At 43.9% G+C, this 22,992-nt stretch overlaps 1 protein-coding gene across 15 annotated transcripts in view; it reads right to left on the bottom strand.

Annotated features, from left to right (window-relative positions):
- LOC120948849 (protein groucho) overlaps positions 1-22,992 on the bottom strand; it is a 184,716-nt gene that overhangs the window by 73,944 nt on the left and 87,780 nt on the right. For 14 of the 15 annotated variants that reach the window (XM_040365628.2, XM_040365623.2, XM_040365636.2 and 11 more), the window contains one exon: positions 642-733. In XM_040365628.2, the coding sequence (XP_040221562.1) occupies positions 642-733 (92 nt within the window). Of the gene's footprint in view, positions 1-641; positions 734-1,120; positions 1,532-4,119; positions 4,307-22,992 lie in introns of those variants that run through there. The other variant, XM_040365635.2, reaches the window with a different exon arrangement.

Raw genomic sequence — 22,992 nt, 5'->3', positions numbered from 1 at the left:
CCGCGGTTTAGTGTTCCGAGTAAGTTGGAGACAATAATCCTACGTTTGGAAGGATTAACAGTGACTTTGATACGAATATGTTGATAATTATTATCGTTATTTGAGTGTGAAATATGTTTACGCTCGTGTGAAGCATTCAAATTCAACATGGAATGAAAATAAGTCATACTCTATAAACATCTATACATTAACTAGCTAATTTACTTGTTTTATAACATTTTCAATAGAACAATTTAAGTACTAGGATATTTTATGATCTTATTTACTTCTGACATGGAGTTAAACATTTTATGAGAGAAACGCAATAAAAAAGGAAACTCAAAAACTCCCAGTTTCCATATCCTTTCCATAAAATATAGAAAAATCTTTCTCAATGTGTATTTGAGGAGAAACAAACTGCTTTTTTTTAAAGAATAGTTATAACCGCGCAATATCATCTATTCAAGTATAATAAAAGTACTAGACATTTAGCAGAAATAAAACTTGATTTTGAGATGCATTATGGTGGAACGCATAGATAAAAAACAGCTCATGATAGTTGTTTCAGAGACGCAAACATATTAATTTTCAAACGAAATACATACAATAAGTATATAATGATTGTAAAGTTTGATTGTTTCCTATTTCAAATCGATACTTACGAATGATACTGTGCCTGCAGGAAATTGAATTCTTCTTTAATCCGTTCCAGCGTTTCCGCTATCGTGAACTGGCGCCCCTGGGGAGGCGGTCCCTGAAAAGATAAAATAAAGAGCATGAAAGTATTACGTTGTAAAATTCGTTTTTTCTCTCTCTGTTAGTTAATTATGCAACTCTTAAAGCGATTATCACACCAATAAAAAAAACAACCCACACATTCAAAGACAAATGACAAATTAAGGGTCAACGTGAATAACCAAAATGTTGAAACCGATCCTTGTTCCTCCACCATTAGTAGGTGCTGCAAACTACCAACCATCGCAGGGGCAAAGTGGATTGAACGCAAACCAACGTTGGTGGCAAACGTCCAACTTGCGGTCGATTCGAACACCCACGAGCGAGATGCCGCCCATCCTTTTGCCACCCGACCTCAATTAACTATTTATGCGCACGAATTAAACGTAATTATAGTTAAATGCACCTTCAAATTGGCAGTCATATTATCAAGTTGCTGTTGCTGCTGCTGCTGCTGTTGTTGTTGTTGTTGGTGCTGCTGTTGCTGCTGCTGCTGCTGCTCTTGTTGATACCGCTGTTGATATTGATGATGCGAAAGCAACCGATGGTAGCCGGCCGGAGCCAATTTGTCAACTAGTAACCGTACGCGTTCGGGCGCACACGGTTACCGTAACCACACAAAACAATACAAGTTTGCTGTAAATAATCGAGTTTTTCTCTTACAACAGAGCACTTAAGGCCCTTTTTGACCGAAACGTTTGCACACCGTTTGTAGGCGTTTGTAGAACTTTTACACTGTTGGCACTTTTGTATAGGAAAATCTATATTATGTTTTTCGATTTTTAATTTCAAGCTATAGACACACTTTAACACTTCACTACAAGAGATCCAAAAAGGGTATAGTAGTACTTCATCAATCAATCATATGACCACTGTATTGTTTGATTCGTTACAAGATTACGCAAACAAAAAAACAGGGATAATTAACAGTCTATGACATCTCCGTTTTTCGATAAATAGCAATTAAAAAGGCTGCAACAAATATGCATAACGCGCTTGATGCGTTATCTTATAACACAATAAACACAAACATTATAAACCGTACGTCCTTCCCCTTCGGTTAGTGCAATTCGCCCACAGTCGCCCGAGTGAAACATAATTAATTTGATTAATTCCAGTCCTGTAAAGGAGCGCTTTATTGTTTCGTCGTAACAATAATAATGTTTTATTCATTAACTGCCTCCCAAAGCGTAGGTAGAGAGAGAAAAGAAACCACGTAAAAAAAGGGTATCAATGTCAAACGATTACAAAAAGCTTTAAATAACTTCATGGGGAGAGAGAGAGCTGTGAATGAAACACCGACGGACGAATGAAACAAATCGACGACCATTGCGGTCGAACTAACACGAACCGCTCGTAAAAGAAGAGGAAAAAACTCACAATACCAGCTGCATTCACTGATTAAATACTGTCAAATGAGCATCATCATATCATCCCCTCCCACGCGTACACTCGGCGTTATGCCACTCAATTAAGTGATCATTTGAACTCACACACGGCCAGAAAACAACCACGACCGCACACATACACTCCAACGAGCACTGTCAGAAAGGACGCCTTTTCCATGACCAGCAAACGATAAACGAGCGTTATTCGCTCTGTAGTCGATGAACAGGCACGGAAAGTTCACGCTTCACTTACAAAAAAGGATACACGTCCGCGAATCCCTACCGTCCCTGGTATGTGTGAGCGTGCGTGCGTGTGTGTGTGTGGTCTTGCTAAGTTAAGTGAGAGAAAGAGAGAGAAAGGGAGAGAAAGAGAGAAAGTTCCCTCGAAAAGGATACCGGTATTTTCTAGGAAAGCACCCAATTTACAGCACCCAGACGTGCTGTCAGTGTGTTCGTGTGCAATGCAACATAAGACACTGATACGGGCTGAGACACGGGCAAGGCACACGGAGCAAGCGCATCATTGTGGCCTACTCTCGAGGGTTGTTTTGGGGAGGGCCGAAGAATTTTTCCAAACATGTTGGCGGTGTTTTTTCTCTCTTCTCGATTCGAAGCACAGAGCACAGCGGAGTAGTAGAGTGCGAGCAAAAGGCGAGCAAACGAAAGAGAGACGATGCGCGCAGCCCTCTGTGCTTGGCTCGTCATTTAGTGACTTCATTTTCACTCGTGACGATGATGATGACAAACACTCTCACTCTCACTTTTGATGACTGCTGCTCACGTCACAGGACACACACTGTGTGTACGAATGTATTACATATTTAAACTTCCAGCACACACCCTCGCGCACACACGACCCTCGTTTCCCTCCACACAAAACATACCATCGACCATTCCATACACAGCACAGCTACACACACTCACACAACCATGAGCATGACGATGGTGATGATTATGATGATGATGACGAGTCGCTTTTAATGCGATTATTTAATATGCTTTAATAAATGATTAAATTATCCACTGCCTTCAATCACACGCGGGAAACGACGACCGAGTGGGTGGGTGGATGGCGAAGCGATGAACCACGAGATTACACACTGTCACATGTTTGCCCCGTTGCTCTCTACTACCCACCGATGGTCACTTTAACAGTGCGCTTTTTTATTTGTGACTTTTGCTTTGCGCCTCTCTCTCTTTCTCTCTCTCTCTCGCTTTAACTGCCACTCTGTCATATCCTTTTTTTGCTCAAGGATTTCTCTTTACGCTACGCACACACAAGCCAACATCACTTTGTGCTACCGTAGTAGAAGCTAGCATGTCGTCGTGGTCGTCGACGTTGAGGGAAGTTGACGTTTAAAGCGATTTATGGTTCGCCCTTTCTCTTTCGCTCACTCTCTTTCTATCACCCTAACTCTCTATCTCATTCGTTTGTTTGCTGTTTCGTTCGCACGCACTCACACAGCTATTTATATGCCTCGCTTCAGCATTATCCTTCCGTGGGATCGACATAAACGTTTGCGTTTACGATGCCACAGCATAAACCACTGGGCAGGGGCAGAGGCACAGAGGGCTAGCAGCTACAACGGCAGTGACATTTCATTTCGGAATGCACGGTTATGTTGTGGCCAGCCGAATCACGAATTGCCAGAATATTTTAGTTAAAGTTGCACAAAGCTTATTGTACTACGCTGCTGGGAATTATGATTTCGTTTCCATTCTTATCAGAAGAGAACGAGGTACAGTTGTTTGCATCGTGAACCATTTTCTTTGCAACACTGTTTTCTTGCTACACTTTGAAAAACTGTAATTCAAGACATGCTAAGGTATATGAGAGCAAGGGAATTGAGCCCTCTTTTAGCTCAGGTTTTCCTAACACAGCACTTATTTCGATGTTTGCTGTTGTCAAAAACCACAATACACCAACAAAACCACAGTTCGATGGGTTAACTTTGAAACAAATAAACACTTTACACAACAAAACCAATTATTGCAAGAACTAAGAAAGAAACTGCACCTCCTCCTGCCCTTTCGGCGAACCACACAACACGCAAACCGAACCAACTCTTCAATCGAATTCGACCGCGCGCGTCTTCATGGACGAACAGAGAGTTAAAAGTTTCCCACAACACACGCACACACAGCAGAACGGCAGCCTCCCGTACACCACGGCGTTCAACACACGAATGAACACGTTCCACGAATCACGGCCACCCATGCGGCCATCATATCCGAACGGCAGGATCTCAGCACGCGCCGAGTTCATCCGCAGCGCTCGCAGGATCCAGTCACTCACGGTGAACGGTGAGTGTCGCATGGGTGATTTCGCTCTGTGGTGTATCCCTGCGTTGTCTGGAGGCAGTCTAGCGACAGAACGCGCGATTCTTTATCGCGTTTTCCCCTAATCTCTAGGCAAGCTGAAGATAGTCAACCAGGACAGGGAGTGCTAAATTCTACGCAAAAGATGTGTATCTGTCTTCTGTAGCCCAAAAGTGTTCATTCACACCCTACGAAACGGTGTGAGGCGGCACACCTATTAGTGAGAGTGTGAACACCGAAAAAGGAAACATTGCGGGAAACGGGCAAAAACCATACTCGCGGCGATTATGACTTTCGTGAGTGTACGAACGCCGTTCGAATGATGTGTGGGTGACATACAGCGAAAACGGAATGACATTGCCATACCGTTGTGTCATCTTCACCGTCACTCCCATCATCCCCACACGTTTGCCCACTGTCTGAAAATTATCCTTCCAGCGTGGGTCTGCACGAGATTGGTTGCCGATGCGGCATCAGTTGAATCAACATGAAACGCACTTCTTTCTCGGAGTGCTCTGTGTGATTGCTGCGCCACTGCCATGAGACAGAAAGGAATAAGGGTGATAAGGGTGGGCAAGTCAAAGGGCATGTTATAGTCTTTGTTCAAGGTTCAAGTGGTTCCGTCAGCAGCTGCATCACGGAGAAACGGGAAAAGGGACTGCTCTTGTATGCTAAACTACGCACAAAACCCAGCTGCTCATTTCATTAGCCGCTGCTGCTGCTGCAACCAACCACCCGGGTGGTGTGGGACATGCAAAGGAGAGAAAAGGACTTTGTTACGGGAGAAAAGGTCAGAAAGCGGAAACCCCTACGTGCCAGTTTCTGGTAAGTGTTGAGCTAATTAAAAGAAAGCTAATAGACGGATGATCCTTCGCTGGGTATTAGGACACTTGAAGCCCCGTTTCACATGTGACGTCATAGCTTAGCTTATTCTTCTGTTAAGGATCAATGAATAGGACATAGATAAATAAAAAAATACATTAATGAGCTAACCATTGATTGTTTAGCGGTGAGCAAGACGGTTAATCCGAACGAATTTAAAGAAACCTCGAGAAAACAAATAAACCAACAACAGAACACAAAACAAATTAAGCCAATTTGCATGCTAATGGCTACCAGTGACAGACAGATCTTCAATTATGTGTGTCTCTTATTGACACTTTTTGTTATTCTTTTCCATTCTTTTTGTGCTACTGCCACTTCTACCACCCCCAAATCTGCTATTTACATCCCACACACGGCACTGCACATCCATTCAATCGGCCACCGTACCGTACACCGAGAAGTGTATACAAATCATCCGTCAAAAAAGCGGACCACACCACATTCTTTCTCTGCACATTTGGCCTGAGGATGCAAAAAAAATCCGCCTCATATGCTCACACACACACACACACACATGCGTACGTGCACATAACCACTCGTCACCTTCCGCTATGTGTAAAGGATGTTGTTCCGACTTTTTTCTCGCACTCTCCCCCCCACTAACAAAGGATATACACTGCCGACACACAAAAGAACGAATGCAGAAGAAGAGGACCAACACATACATACACACACAAACACGAAAGAAAAAAAAGGATAAGCTTGTCACACAAAAACTCTCACACCCAGTGGAATTTGTTGCTCCTGTGACCGAGCTTGTTCCGTTTTTATGGCTTGTCTCGCTAGCTCTACGGCCCACAGGATGGCAACACAGAAACGAGGAAGAAGAAAAAAACCCTCCGCGCCCTTCCATCGTTCCCTTTTCCACCTCTGCACGTTTGACGTTGGTGATACCGTTCGACGGCTTTTTTTGCTGCTGCTTTAGCCCATTTCCGCACACATAAGCGATGGCACGCATCACTCAAAGTGTACCGAGCGAGCAAACACACACGCACTCCGACAACAGCAGCAGCAGCAAAAAAAAAAAAGAAGAAAAAAAAACCCATGAAGCAAAATCACCCAGAAGCAGTGAACCGAAATTTTGTAAATCAATCCCCCTTGAAGTGTGTCCTCGTCGTCGTCGTCGTCATCGTTCGTCGTCCTTGTCGATGTATAATTTCCATGCAGCTTTTTTTTTGTTTGTTTGCTTGCCTCTCTCTTTCTCTCTCCTCTCCTTATTTTATTTGTTTGTTCATCCGTTCGGGGCTGGGTGTATCGCTTGCTCTGTTTCGCATCCAATTCTCACAGGTTTTTATGACGGGCTGTGTTTGTGTGTGTGTGTGTGCCTCGTTCTGGTCCGCTTTGTCTCTATCACATCCTTCACCGGCGTTAGGGTAGAGGGATCTCGTGACTTATGGGGTCGCTTTTACAATATTGCTTTCCTTTTCCATTATTTCCATTTTGCTCCTGCTTGCTTTCGTTTCGGCGTTCCTACCCCGGCCGTGACCCTGTCAGCATATACCTACACACACACACATACAGCGTCAGCGTTGGAAAAGCATTACACCGCGCGCGCGTTCGCTGTGGGTTTCAATTTTCCACCATCTGTTTCCGACGAACGCAACGGTAGCGACAGTTCACGCAAACTGTTTCGCTCGCACTTTCCACCCCTGGGCGCCGGGAACGAAATAGGCTGGTGGATGTGTTTTTTCTTGATCAATTTCGCTCTCTCTCTCTCTCTCTCTCTCTCTCTCTAGAAAAGCCCCAACTGCACTGCACTGGAATCATTTTCCTTTATTTTTTCCACTCATTTCCACACAGAATCTCTTACCAATTCTATTACCACATGATACCCCCCTGCTGCTCTACATCACCACACACAACCAAACAGCCCATGAACACACTCGTGCGCCCTGTCGGAACACTTTCACACCAGCGTATACCAGATCCTTCACTGGTGGTACTCACATTACCCCTAGCGCGGAGCGGGCGGAAGGGCAGCATCACCACCAACCAGGGGGTGGTGGGGAAGAATCGTTCAGCTTTGCTGACTCTCGGGTAAAACGTCAAAAAACGTTTCGCCAAAAATGAACAGCAGGAAAACAAAAATCCGGCGTGGTAAAACTCCGCAGATGAACGCTTGTGTACGAAGCAACAAAATGAACCAAAAAAAAAACAACCCCCGACTACAAAACCATTCGAAATGGCACAGCGGCACCGAGGAGTGAGTGCAACTGCCAAATGGACCGGGCAGTGTAGCAGCAGCAGAATCAGCAGTAGCTTTTGGAGAGGATGAGCGAACTAAATGCAATCATGCATGGAACCTCCTGCAGCAAACTCCCTCTCTCTCTCTCTCTCTCTCTCTCTGGTGGTAGGATGGAAAAGGATGTAAAAAAAACTATCAAAACACAATGACGAGAAACACTACCAAAAACAATGTAAAAACGAAACGCGACAATAGAAGCGAAAGGAATCTCTCGCCCATTTTAAATGTATTAGTACATACACATTTCCCTTTTTCTTTTTACTTTCTTTTGTCTTTTGTTGTTATTGTGCGGAACAGATATTCGTGATCCTTTCTCCGGATATTATGCCTTTTGTTGCGGCGAGTTTTTTAATCGTTTCATTCGAAATTCTCATACAGCCTCATGCTTTCTGCTTGGGTCCATTTCACTCCCGCACAATGGACTTTACCAGGCATTATGTCCTTTTTAACGCGGTCTCTGTTGATGTGTACATAATTCCAGCGTCATGATGGTCTCGTCATCGGATGCTCAACTGCCATAATGTTGCCTGAATTTACTCTTAATTTGTGGAGCGTAAAAATATACTTGATTGTGTTCAACAAATGAATATCTTCATACATATTTACAGTTAAATGAGACTAATTAATTGTAGTGCCCTTTTTTGTTGTCTTTGTTTCATTTACATTACTTACTTACTTACTTACTTACTTATCCGGCGCTACAACCGCTTTGCGGTCTAGGCCTGCCTCAGGAGTGTCCGAAACCGCTCACGGTCTCGCGTCTTTGTCTGCCAGTCCGTTATCCCGGCCTTAATGGCGGACGCCTCCACTCCAATTTACATTATTTAACAAAAAATATTAAATTTAATAGTTATCTGAACGGTGTTTACTCTTAAAAATTATATTTTTTTCTGATTTTCCTTCTTTAATTTATTTTTCCTTCTTTCTGATTTTCCTTCTTTAAAGTAAAACAAATCAAAATAAATTCTTACATCATAAAAGCTCACATAAATTACCTATTTTTTAAATTAAAAATAAATTGCTGGCAATTGCTTTCATCGCATTTTGTATACGTCAAAAAGACATGCCCGCCACTTAATTTGGAGGTGGCAGACCAGGACGAATTTAATTATTCTCAAGTCTCCACTCCAATCCAACACCAACGCGGCTTACAGGCTTGTTATAGGCATGTGTACGGTCTTGCACACTTACAGCAAAAGCGCCAATGTAAAAGTGCCTTAGACGAGCCACAACGCTTTCTATTGTGAACAACGATGAAATGGTAACACAGCAATCGTTTCAAACATGTAAAGCACTGTGTATCAAGTGGGCTGGTGATGGTAATTACACGATTCTCACAAATGCCAACCTCTAGTGGGTTTTATTCATGTCGAGAAGCGTCTAACACAAAACCGACGTGTGAAGTAAAACCAACGTGAATAGGACACTTCAAACCAAATGTAATTCATATGATGCTGGTTTGCGGTAGTAAAATACAAAGAAGCGTTGGATGTGCCGGAGGTTAGACACAAAATAGTGAGCAATATTACAGAAAACTTTATTTCTGTCTACGTTGCATAGAAATATTAGATATTTAAATAAACATCTGATAATATTCATGTGACATCATCTTTTGTTATCATAATCATGCAATGGTTAAATTTTCATCTTAAGCCACACATTTAATACCAAATAAAAAGTTAATCTTTTACATCAAATAAGTCTAGTATAATAATTGGAACGGAAATAACTAAAAATAAAAAGATTTTAATTGAACAAATATATGTTACGTTTACTTTTAATTTTATGTTAGTACGACATTCTCATCTTCTTCTATTTGGCGTAGCGTCCTACGCGGACATGCCGGCCTATACAGGCTTTCGAGACTTAATTCATCGCCACGTAGCCGGATAGTCAATCCTTGCTACGGGGGAACGGTCCATTCTGGGCTTGAACCCATGACGGGCATGTTATTGAGTCGTTCCCGACTGTCCCGACGACATTCTTATATTAAAAGCAAATTAAGTTCTTTTGGCATGTTTGTATACCAAGAATTCTAGATATGAATGTCACAATTTATTCGTTGAACGATACATTGAAGGGCCGACTCTTTGTCAAATAGACCAACGAATGTTCCAAACCAGAAACATTCCTGAACGAGAACGAGAACCATCTCGGTTGAGTAGCAACAGTCGCTTGAATCAAATTGCTCTTCGTTGTGACCTACACAACGATGAGCAACGGTCCATAGTATACTAACATAATTAATTACAATAAACGGAGTACAGGCAACTGGACTGGTTTAATTGAATCAACCACAAGTCGATTCCTTTTCCAATCGAGGGTACATGGCCGATTAAAGTACGGGAAGATAGAAAACCTTCCCTAATCCTTCTTATGTGAAATTCATGCCTTGCTGCTTCAGCTCAATGACGAATTGTCGTTCAATGGTTGAGCTATTTCTCAACGGTTCTCGTTGAATGTAGTTACATGCTAGTAGATGTGTGTAGTAGCGGTAGCTAGAAACGGTAGGATATCGATAAATATGGTTGCTTTCAGTTAATTTTACCTCACAAGCCGAGAACACACCGGCTTAGAAAATCGTTTCACTGCTTAAACGCAAATCAAACCAACGATGAGATGGAGAGAAAACATTCCTTTAAGCATCATTTCTTCCCTCTGTCCGTGCGTTTTCTACATGCATCATACATCATAAATTTACATTAGAAAGATTTAATCCTTATCAAAAAGCAACGAGGCATAAGACCGAGGATGAAGTGTCAAGGTGTGCATCCAAACATATGAAGTGGGTCGATTTCTGATGAACTGTTTTTCCCCTGGCAGAGGCGTACCAACTTAAAGGACATTTTAATAGGGCGTAGAAGGCAACAAGACCATGATGGAAATTACTGGGCACATTTTTCCAAGCATTATGTTGCAGGAGGAAAGGAAACCCTTTTCTCTTGAGGATCTGCACTAGAGAATGAACCTGAAGTATACACCCCATCAGGATGTAAATTACTCTTCCTCTTTTGTGCTGGTGAGTGCTGGTCTACAAACGGGCCGGTAGGTAGAGTCAAAAATCTCCTTCTCCCTAAACCGCAAAACTCGGGTTTATCCTCGAATCCTTCAACCATCCTCTTTCACAAACACCGACACATAAACACATCCACACACACACACATACACATCCTAGAGCGTACAAACGTACACACTTGTCTCAATTGTAGGACTTGTGGTTAGACACTCGACACCAACCGACTGCTGAAAGGGGGTTTTGCTCTCCCTTTGCTTTAGCCAACACCGTGTGGAACGATCCTGTTATTTTACGGTTCACTTATTCCCCCGAGGATTCTACGACCGACGACGACGAGCGCCGGGAGGAGCACATCATTTCCAGCAGCATTGGTATGGAGGAATTAGAATTTATTACATCTAAACGTGTTCCATCTTTCACCCCCGGTGCTCGCTCGGAAAGGTCGGCGACGGGTGCGGCGGCACTCTTCTGAGCTTACCTGCTCGAACAGCACACAACATATCACATGACAGGGAACATGAGGACTTACATCGGGGTTTTGCGTAGTTTCAATGAATGGACGGTACACGGTGCTGGTGATGTTCGGTTTCATTTACCACTCATTTACTCAACACACGCGTGCCTGCAGGGCTATTACGTTCTTTCGCCGCAGGTTAGTATGTCAAGAACGATAATCGTACGTCGTCTGTTTGCAAGTGCAGGAGTGTAGGGCCTCCGGATTGCGCAACCAAAGGGTAGTATATTGAGAAACTCAAAACAAATTAAGCGCATTATATTCAAGGGAAATTTAAAGTACATTTAATTGATTATTCATACCACACGACATCTGTATACTTTTCAATATGTTTTTAAACATTTCACACTCAGCAGTTGAAGTTCAAATATAATTTAGCAAACAGTCTATGTCCATGTTCAATACAGATTAAAAGGAAAAGAAACTGGAAACTTTACTGTGATATAGTAGTAGAACTTGCGAGTAAAGTGTTACCGATAGTTTGATAAAACCACAAGTTGGACAACAATCGAGGGAAAAAATAATTAGCAGTTATGTGATAAGTATACTCAAAAGTAACATACATCCGTAGGCAGAGAATGGAGGAGTTGAACAGGACAGAAGTTGAAGCTCTTAATCAGTCAAAAAAATGGGTTTGTTACATTTGAAAAGATGAAGATTGAAGAGGAAACCAAAATTAGTTGTTTTTTTTTTCAGAAAAAAAAACATTTCTGACTAATCAATTACCCTTCAAGGATAATCAATAATCGTACACCAAAAGCAACCTCTTGTACAATACGACTACACCTTCCCCATAATCCATAAAATACAAGAAGCAATAAACTAAACTTCTAACACTCTGAATTGACATCACAACCATTCTTTCGCTCTCTTTCTCTCATATACACACTTTCTCTCTTCATTGCCCTCGATAAAGATTCCAAACATATTATCCTTCCCTTCGGTGTGCGCACCTCTACTACTCCTTCTTCATTATTCCGTTCCAAGACACGATTCTTCCCGACCGTGACAGCAGGAAAAGCAGCATCGTCGAGCGAGTGTGTTTTGCCACCGTACGATTTGTGGCACTTTTACCCCTACACCCATTCAACATTCGTTTTCCGACCGGATGCGACGTGTTTACCATCACCACCGACCGACACCGAGTAGAGAAGAAAGGAGAGTCCACCACCCAAAACCAATTTTCCTTTCATCATCAGCAGTAAAGTTCGCTTGATTGTTGTCGATGCTTGCCGGTTGTTTTTTTTTCTTCTTCTTCTTCTGTCGCTCTCCCGATTTTCTTCCCCCGAGTGCTCACTCTTCTAGCTCGATTGTGCTGCACAGAAGCGGTTGTAGGAGGCGAAATTGAGAAGAAGAGGGCAAACGACCTAGACCGTGCTCTCGACTCTACTTTTCTTTCGCCCTTTCGCGCTGTGTCGTGGGGTGGTGTTGGCAGACAAAAGGCTGAAAAGCTTATCCTTAAAAACCTGAATCCGTACGTACGCCCTCCCACCCACTCGATACTGCTAGGGGAGTGAGTAGAGTCACAACATAGCCGCCGCGTACAGCCGACTCTTTGGGGGATTCCTATCGGTGCGAGAGATGAAACCAACTCGCCAGCATCACTTGAGGCAATAAACCGGTAATAAAATAATAGAGTCTATGTTGCTGCCACTGTCGGTCGTGGCGGTGGTGGTGGTTCTCGTTTATGGATTTGGGGTTTTGTTTTTTGTTGTTGCTTCTGTTTTTATTCCCTTCCTTCGGGGCATATTTTCACCACGACCACGATGCAAGAGACAGCCGGTTCAAAAGCAATGTTGTATCAATGTTGCCAATTAGAAGCGTGAGGTTGCGGGTGTCGCTTTCGTTATTTTATTTCGGTTTTTTTCTTGTGATCAGACGAGCAAAATGTATTTGAACTTTTGTATCAGCATTTTGCGTTGTTTTTAAGGATAACACACCAGTCTACATCAATAATTAGTTTGTAAAAGAAGTATGGTTATTTGTACATAATTGAATTGCACAAACCATTGACTGAAAATAACAAAGATGATGGTATCTTGTAACGCTTATACAACAATATATCTCTCAGCAAGTAAATTCATAAAAAAATAAAAAAATAAAAAAATAAAAAATAAAATAAATAAATAAATAAATAAATAAATAAATAAATACATACATACATAAATAAATAAACAAATAAATAAATAAATAAATAAATAAATAATTAAATAATTATGTAAATATTTAAATAAATAAATAAATAAAAATCAATTACACCCAACGTCCCATACCCCAATTTAATTCCGGCGAATGCTTCTCTATTTTAACAATCTCAAACAAACAAGTCAATCGAAAGAAAGGAAATTGGTCCCACATACACACAAACACACACAGATAAACGACAAATCGAAAAAGCGATACGAAGCGACGCTTGGCGACAACATCACAACATGGCTTAATTGGTGTGTTACCATGGTGCCACCCACCCCACCAACCAGCGCGCACCAAAAATGCTTTCCACAATGAGAAAACTCAAACACCACCCAACCACCCGTTGGCGGAGTGAAACCATCCATGCAGCGTCGTAGATTGAGAGAGAGAGGGAGAGAGCATAGAGGCGAAAATTTGTTCTCAAACCAAACCTCTCCCGCGGGGCTGGGGGAAAAACTTTGGCATCGTCAGGCGCCTCGAGCGACCAGACTCGTTTGTTGATTATGGAGAAGATTTACTAGCAGCGAAATCCAGGGGGAAGGGGAAGGGGGAGCGCGCACGTGTGCGGCACCTGGAAGGAGCGCAACGAGGAAACAACAGGAGCACGGGGCAGCTTCGGCTAAGGGCAAATGATTGCAATAGAACGGTTATTAAATTCAGCCATACTCCGACCCCGATTTTAGTCGCTTCCCGCTGCGCATCGTGTTCTGCCCATTTCGCATCGTGTTATAATTTAATGAGTTTTGATAATTCGGCAGTTTGATCAACTGTCTTTTGATTGATGCTAATTTGATTCGATTTAGTGTTGAACTTGGAAACGGTATCGGATAGCTTTTATGCAGACGTGTCGTCCGTTATCTTTTTCACTTTGCACATTTTTATGTTTAGAATCAGTTTCTTTTGGGTGCAAAAATATGAACTGTAAATTTGCTTAAAGCTAATCTTATTCTATGACTCAACAACCGTTGTCGGTCAAGGCCTGCCTGTACCCACTTGTGGGCTTGGCTTTCAGTGACTAATTTGTTCCCCCCCATAGCAGGATAGTCAGTCCTACGCATGGCGGCACGGTCTATTTGGGGATTGAACCCATGACGGGCATGTTGTTAAGTCGTACGAGTTGACGACTGTACTATATAGACCGGCGCTTAAAGCTAATATTATGTCATTAAACAATACTTTGTCCGCAGCATCCACACTAAGTAGATGGTAAAAACCGAGGCGAAAGCAAGAAACGTTCCAAATTTTTATTTTCTCAAAACCAACCCTCATGTGGCAACGACACCTCCACAATGCCCTTCTTGCTTGCTTCACACACACACACATACTCTCTCAACATAAGAAAAAAGAACATAAGTTTGTTCTCTACTTTCCCTTCCCATTCAAAGTATTTTCCCTTTTACAAACGGCAAGAATGAAATGTTTCAACAAAAGGAAAGGAAAGCACTGCTTAAAAGTAAAAAAGAGAGAAAACTTAAAACACAAGAAAACGTATCACAGCTCTCATAACATTAGCTGGAGGGCGCAGGGAATGACACCCCCAACCCCCCAGTTCGTCGAGCGAGTGGAATGAGATTTTCCAGAAAAAGCAACATAAGTGGTTTTGGTGTGAGGAAGCGACCCGAAAAACGAGACAGTCAAAATGCTTTACAAAAATACACACACAGACATTCAACACAAAACAACAGCAGAAACAAAAAAACAAACCAGCAGTGCAAGAAACTTTGCAAGAGTGCACAAAAATAATTTGAAAGGTTGGAACGGTAGAGGAAGGGGAGGAAATAACACAGAAGCGGAATACGTTGTTCCATAATCTGGCCAAAGCGGAAAAGGGAAAACTCCCCTCCTTCCGGAAGCCGGAGGTGGGCAATTTCCGCACACAGACCATCATCACGTTTCGCAAAGGAAGAACGCAAGGCCAAAGCACTGGGGAAAAAAACAAAGGAAAAACGAGAGCAAGGGGAAGGAGAGGAGAAAGAGAGAGAGAGAGAGAGAGAGAGAGAGAAAAAAACAACAGTGAACATGAAACTAGTACGAGCGGAGGGAACAATTTCCCGACGACAACTTTTCCCAAACAATCCTAAGCTCTTTATGTCTCACTTGCTCGTCTCTCGTCCTCTCCTTGTCCCTACATCTCCCCTCCCACTCCTTCATCCTTTCAGACTCTTTCACATCATTTCTGCATCTTTTAGCACACGCCAGGCCAAGGAGCAAGGTGCACCAGGGGAATGGTGCTTTCTTCCACTTCACACCCGGCACAACAGCCCTACCCCTCTACTTCTCCCCCTCACGACTCAAACCAACCCAATTTCTACATACTGCAAGGCTAGATTGTTTTCTTTTTTTTTTTGCTCACCCACCGTTCTCTTTACACCGCCCATTCCCCAAACATCATGCCCTTTATCCTTTTGTTCCTCGTCATCGTCGACCCGCGCGCCACCGACCGAGCCCGAAGAAAGCATGCAGCGAAACGGAACGGTTCTTGATTATGTGTACAATTTATATTTCATTTCTTTATTCGAAATATATTGTTGTTTATTTCTGCCTGTCGTTTCCGATTCCATCGCCCCGTTTCTTCCTCCTCCTGGCACACCGTTTTCCGCACCTCTTTAAAAGCAGTGTTGCATTCCTTCTCGTTTGCCTTCCCCCACCCACTGGGTGGTTTACGTTTTGCTCAATCTTTTTTGCCCGGTGCAAAACGACAATCTCCTCTTGCTGTGGGCGCATAATAGGGGGAAGCGGACGCCACTACTTACGAGAACCTAGATTGGAGAACATGGGGCGTAGCACAACAGCTTTACTTCTCGGTCGAGTTGAAGGAGGGACACGAAACTCTACGACCTTACGGAGGTGCAGAAGGGGAAAAAAGGGAAAACCCATCCTAGAAATGGATTATAAAAGCAATGTACCATCAACATATCCCACTTCAGACACTCACACACGCACACATGGAAACCCTTTGATCAGGAGGGGGGGGGGGGGGTGTTTCTCGTCCTGCGAGAGTGGAAATGTCAATACATGAAAATCGCTGGAGAAGGAAAAACAACATTTCTATGCATGGAAAGCACCTCTTGCGATGTTCGTGCTACGTTTCTCGCATTGGCATTGATATAGGTTTAGGGCATATCTACGGGGCCACGTTTACGGGGCTGGGAGGGGCACGTTAAACAGTAGGGAATCGGAAAAATAGCAAAACCATTGCAAAAACAACACCCGGAAATATATTGAAATCCACCAACAACTGACAATACGTGCCGCGCCGCCTGGCCTGTGGCCGCCTTGCCGTGCCGACGAATCTGCCCGCAAGCGATACCATCAATATAAATAAATACATTCAGGGCATCCCCACACTCCTTCCACTTTCTCTCTCTTTCTCTCTCTCTCTCTGTCGTACTCTTATGTCGAGGAAATGAAATGGAGAGTAACATAAACACGTTTCTGGAACGGGGCGACGAGAATCGGGATCGATACGCGACAGGCGAGAACAATCAAGCGGAGTGAGAGAAAAGCAACGGAAAATAAGTAAATACAAGGAGGTTTCCCGTTTTTCCACATCTTTCTGCCGTTCGTTTTGGGGCCGCTAAGCAGGAGGAAGGGAAAAACAAGCTACATTCTCCTTCCCCCAAATGCCACTGCGGGCAAAGAAAAAAAAACCCCCCAGCTCAATAGCACCCGAAGTTGGCTAAATCGACCCTTCTTCTTGCGCACAGCGGGATACCGCTCTCCTTTGCACACACCCCCCTCCCTCAGAGGAATCGAATCAAACCCCAAATCGACATACCGATTGCCCTCTGTTTGCGAAACGGCCACAAAGAAACGGTACGGAAACGGTGGCACGAGCGAGCGAGAAAGCAAGCAACCACTTTCCGACGACAGATGGGAGACCATGCGTCTCCATTTGCTGCTTCAGCATCTCTCACCAGCCTACCCTCCCCCACACGCGCCACCAACATTTCGAGGTGTCCTAATTGGACATTGGAGGCAAGGAAGCACGGGAAAGGGGGGAGGGGGGAGTAGCAGCCGAACTTGTCCTGTATTCTATTTATCGATTCCTTCATCGTGCGCCATCGAACGCTTCGAGCAGCGCAGAGGAGGAGGAGGCGGCGGCAGTGAGCGAGCGAGGTGAAGGGAGAAGGCCACCACCCTAGGAATCCCGCGCTCAACAGCAGCAAGCGCAATGGGTAGAAAATAAACAGAACTTCGCTTCCGTTCTCCGTACACCACCACTGGGGTTGGTGGTACACGAGCGCTACTTCCCCAGGGGGCTTCGATAAGGAAAACCAATTTTTATTGAGACAGCAACGATACTATCGTCGACATCAACGGCGGCAGCAGCAACGGACATTGAGACAGAGGGGAGCATCATCATCATCATCATCATCATCATCGTCCGATGGGTTCAAGCTTATCCGCTTTATCCTTTCGCTCGATTGCATGTTCCAACATACTGATTTGTTTTGCATTTTTCCAAGAAGGATGTACAGCGCACGGCAGCACCGAACGCTAATTCTCTCGAAGCGCAGCCAGAAGCCGACATCATCAACATCATCGTCATCAGCGGCGTTCTTAAGCTGATCGTTTTTTTTTTTTTTAGAATCACACACTCACATACCGTCAACAGCTAAAAAAGAGCAGTCAGCGGGACTTTGAAACGGAAAACCTTCCAGCAGACCCCTTGCTACTGCCCATCAGGGTTTGACTTAAATTCTTCAGCATTTTTTATTTTTGTTTTGTTTGCTCCGATCTGTTTCATTCGCCTCCTCCTCGTTTTGCCTCGAGGCAAACGGTGGCTTTCCTCGCACACATTCACAGCCACGAAGAGGCACAAGAGTGTTTGCTTTGCTCTTGTTCGTAATCTTGTTTTGTGTGTAGTTAAATGCTGAGAGAATAAAGAGAGAAAAAAGCATTCAAGCGTTCGTGTCGTACAACATTCGGACCATCACCACACCACGGAATGTTAGCGATTCGTGTCTTGTCATCGACTAATTTTAGCATCAGTTGCGCGAGAGTTCCGTTTCGAATGCAAGATTATAGTAAATGGATACAACGAACGGGCGGCTGTTGCTTGGGAGAAGTATAATTAAATATCATCCTATTATGGTAGCCAGAAACGTGTGTTACAATAATTTATTGATTTAAAAGAATAATGAAAATTTCCAAAATCAATACATTATTGGATATATTGGATTGATTGGATATGAAGAAGCAAATACATTGTAAACATTAAAGTCTTTATATTATAACATCAATTACTGAAATCGTATTATGAACCATTTACAAACGTCCCCATCATAATTCAACAGCCCTATTGAGTCAATTCCCCTAGTCCCCTCCCCCATCACCCCCACAACGTTCTTCTTATCGATGAGAGTAATGATTTCCCGCACCAGCGCATCAATATTCTGCAAGTGTGTGATCATTGCGAAACATTACTCTTACATTTTTTTTCGCCCTCGCGGTCATACCGAGTATTGAATCGAATTTATCTACCATTTCCACTTGCCTCGCCAAATTCCATTGCCGCTATCGACTATGATTGCTTTCGACAACGCAAATACTGACGCCTCAGCGACGCCCCTGCTGCCTTACTGCTCTTCTCCGGTACAACATTATCTGCCCGAGCGAGAGGTTTTTCCTCCCACCGATGTCCGAGTGTTGTTCAATTGCAAAGAAAAACGACCCACACCGCCACACAAGAGAACGACAGGGAAGGAGAACGAGAGAGAGAGAGAAGGTAGATGGCACAAGGACGCTGAGAGCAAGTGTATACACCTAAAAGTGGTCCGTACACTCGTTCCCTCCCGGCTCATCTTTAACCCACACCGATGCTGCAAAAAGATGTTCGCCGGCGGAAACGAAATCAAAGGGCACCGACCGGTACACAGGGGATAGAGAGAAGCTAGAGGAGAAGAAGTGATAGCAGTTTCTTTCAGTTTGTTTGCATCCTCTTTTTTTGCTCCTTCCTGCTCCCTCTTTTATCAGTCCGACTGTCGATTGTAGGAGGGAATGGCGTGTAGCATCACCGAAAAAAGGAAGAAGAAAAAACACGGTCGGTGAAAACGAGAGACCGAAAGCAGATGATGCTTGGGGGATGATAAAATCATGACGCTAACAACACCCATCCTCCGGGGGTTCACGTCACTTTTTGCCGTAAAGGATGCAACATAAATGTTTTATCATGTGAGAAGACGCCATACAAGCTGGGTATACGGTCCTTTTTATGACGGTGTGTGTGTGTGTCTCTCTGCTTTACAAATTCAATCGGAAACAGCACCAAATGAATTGAAGGGTGGAGGATCACGGCAACAACAAAAAAGAAGAGCATAATAGGGAGAGGTCAACAGAGCGTGCGATAGTGGAAGGTAAACGATGCTGAAGCTCTGTCAGTGTTAAACAATTCGAGTTCGATAGTCATTTCAAATGTGTACGGTATTAATTTTAGTTCAGTTGATATATTTATTTACTGCTCCATGGTATAAAATGGAAAAACGGCATACTGTTTAAAGTAACTGATTTATTATCTTGAAAGTAAATTGATGTTTGTTGCAGAGTGCAGACCAATAAAATCTGAATTGAACAGAGCAAGTTATTTTGGAATTATATTTACAAAAGAAAAAACACTTTAAACACTCAACTATTTGGTTTCCACACACTTCAATCAAACGAAGCACATAATAATGCATCGACAATACCCACACACAAACGCACACAAAAACACAATACCCGCTCTCTTCACATCGATGATCCCTTGCAATGAATATCGACACAATCCCTTCTTGACAGCTTCCGTTCGAATCGTCGAACGTAAAAAAAGCAAACACTGAAAAAGATAAATTGTACCACCGAGCGGTATCAAAAGCGACTTATGCCCGCTCTCCCACTCTACTGCAACTTTACATTCCGCAAAAGCAAAAAACTACACAACTTATCCAGAGCTACACTCCATCCAACACCAACAGACACACACACACACACACAAAACACCGAACCGTCAACAATGGCTCGTTACGACGATGAAGGGAATTGGGAAATCGACTTTCCACTTGAGCGACATTGAGTGGGACAGGAAAATAAAACACCCATTTCCACAGCTGCCTCACCATTCGGCGCCACACCCACACACACCGCTCGCCCACCCAACAGAGCTCGATAAGAGCACGATACAATCGATTTCTTTCCACCGAAACGGAGGAATAAATCAACGGAACAAATTTTATTTTCACAACACGACTCTTCTGCTCTTCGTTTGACAGATTTCGCCGCAAGAAGTTGAGGGAAAGGGATGATACACGGCAGAAAAGGATGCAGCTAGCTAGCTAGAATAGAATACGGAGCAGAGCCCGAAATGTGAAAACAATTTGTGTTTTGTTAGGGAAAACGCCCACTACAACGCGTGAAGAGCCGTAAAGATTGGGAAAACTTTGGCATTCTTCCTTCAAAAATCGAGAAGATTTTTCAGTCTTTGGTGTTTTGGTGTGCGCATCAAGGAGGGCGGTACGGGTGGGCGTAATCGATAAGCCAGGAAATTTACGAAAAAAACACTTAGAAAAATGTTGAAATGAGATTATTTCTTCAGTATATTACTTTGAGAAAAAAAGTAAAATAAATTAGCCCTTGAATTCATTTAATTTTATACAGTTGCTTTACTTTATTATCCAAATAAATATTTGCAAACAAATTCTAAGCATAACACAGCAATTCACAGTGATTTGGGACGAAACAGAAGCCCCCAGCATACGCACACTCTGGTAACGGGTTTTGTAATACGGACAATTGTGTTTCACGGACACCCTCCTTCTCATTGGTTTGGGATTTTCCATTGGGAAATGGAGTGGAACACTACTGGGAACGGACCGATCTCCACCCCCCCCCCCCCCCCCCCTCACTTAGTATCGATTGCCATAAAACATTTATTTCAATTTCAAATTAATATTAAAGAGATTTGTTGTCCGCAACAAACACACAACGCCGTCGAGCAGCAACACACCCACACACACACAGCGCACCTGTACAAACCCAACCGACCGCAAAACAGATTAGACAGCCCGGCAAACTCTTTCCACATCCCCATCCTTGTCCAGCCAATGGGTGTGTGTGATCAAATGGCGTACACCGGATATCAGTCCAACCGGAATCAAAACAATCCCTCATTCGTGCCATCATCTACCACACCCGGCTCGACCTGGAGAGAGCCTAATGTTGCAGAATATTCTACTACATCCCCCACTCCCCCCTACTCCAGCGCCCTCTCCCAGCCCATTCAAACCCAAACACCACTTGAACCGACCCCGGTTGCCTGTGGTTTCCAGTGGTCGGCGAGCACACCGAACCCCGATTCGAAGCCAACATCCGACAAGCAGGAGTGGACCCCTGTGATGGAGCCGCTCCAATGGGAAATGGATGCAACTGTGGCCCCGCCGCTAGAGGAATAAAATGTTTTTTTCCGTAACCCAAGCCAACTAATCCACCCAGACCACACCGGAACCAATCAACCGACGCTTGGTAAAAAGGGACTCCTCTCTTGCGGAGGGGGGGGTTTAAACTACAGCATAAAACATGCCGCCCAACTCTCCACCCTCCACACGCTTCCTCGGATGAGGGGTTAAGGTAGGACTGGTCGTTTCGAGATGGCAATAACATATCGTTTGCTCCCGATTTGATGCTGCTGCTGGTGTAGATGCTAGGTGACCTCTTAACAAGTATGAAGAATGGACTTTCTCTTTCTCTCTCGCTCGCTGTCTCTGTATGTGATTGCACACACAGTTGGCATCCATTGTTTGTGCCCGTACTTAGCTTTCTCTTGCGTCATGGAGCACAGCGCAAGCAGCAAGAGAAAAGAAGCTCAACTCAAGCACCCGTTCCACCTCTCTGCGCGCTAATCAATAAATGTTTTTAATCATCATTCAAGTGAACCTTTGAAGCTCAATTTGCTCAAAGATCCTTATTGGCGGCCTTGGGAGGAAGAGAAAATCCTTTCCATCTTTCCAGCAGACTGGGGGTTTATTACCGGGGGAAAACCCCGTACACAAAGCACAAAGTATCACACCAGCAAAACTTCTCCGAAACGTTCCATCATCGTACCCACCAACCGACGACATACCGTAGAATGTGTCCCTTTAGCGCCGGGGGCCGGAAGGGATACACTCTTGACGCTGTACGTCCCGCAAACCGCAGACAGTGCTGCATGATCGAATGTGCGGATATGTGTGTATGTATGACAGTGTTGTGAGTGAAAAGGCTCGAAGTACCAAACCTTCGGGTCGAGGAGATATGCATTGAACCACATTTGTATTCCCTCATTTTGCAGCTTCGCGTACGATGATCCTTTTGCTTCCGAGAACGGGCCGGCTGGGGGGAGGTTAGCAATTCTACATCCTGCTGTCAGGTCCATCAAATCGTCTTCAAGCATCCGCACTCTCCGTTTGTATCGTACGTTTGTCGTTCACGGTTTACCGAAGGGCAAAGCATGAACTAGAGCTCGGATGGAGCCGTCCTTCGACTCGGTTGCGGTTGCTTCTCTCCCTCCATTTTCCATTACGTTCTCGGAAAGTGCCCCCCTCACTCACGTCGGTGGGGATGACAGTGCGCACAGCTGCTCACGCCTCTCCGGCCGCTGCTTCAACTCATATGTTATTCATACATGTTTAACTAACTTTTCATTCGATCTGGTAATCGTTTTCTTCCTCCCACTGGCTAGGCGCACAAACGCTGCTGTCAGTGT

Source organism: Anopheles coluzzii, chromosome 2, assembly GCF_943734685.1.
Source record: "Anopheles coluzzii chromosome 2, AcolN3, whole genome shotgun sequence".
Classification (NCBI taxonomy): Eukaryota; Metazoa; Arthropoda; class Insecta; order Diptera; family Culicidae; genus Anopheles; species Anopheles coluzzii.
Note: the sequence above shows the minus strand (reverse complement) of the source record. Positions and strands in the feature narration are given on the sequence as shown.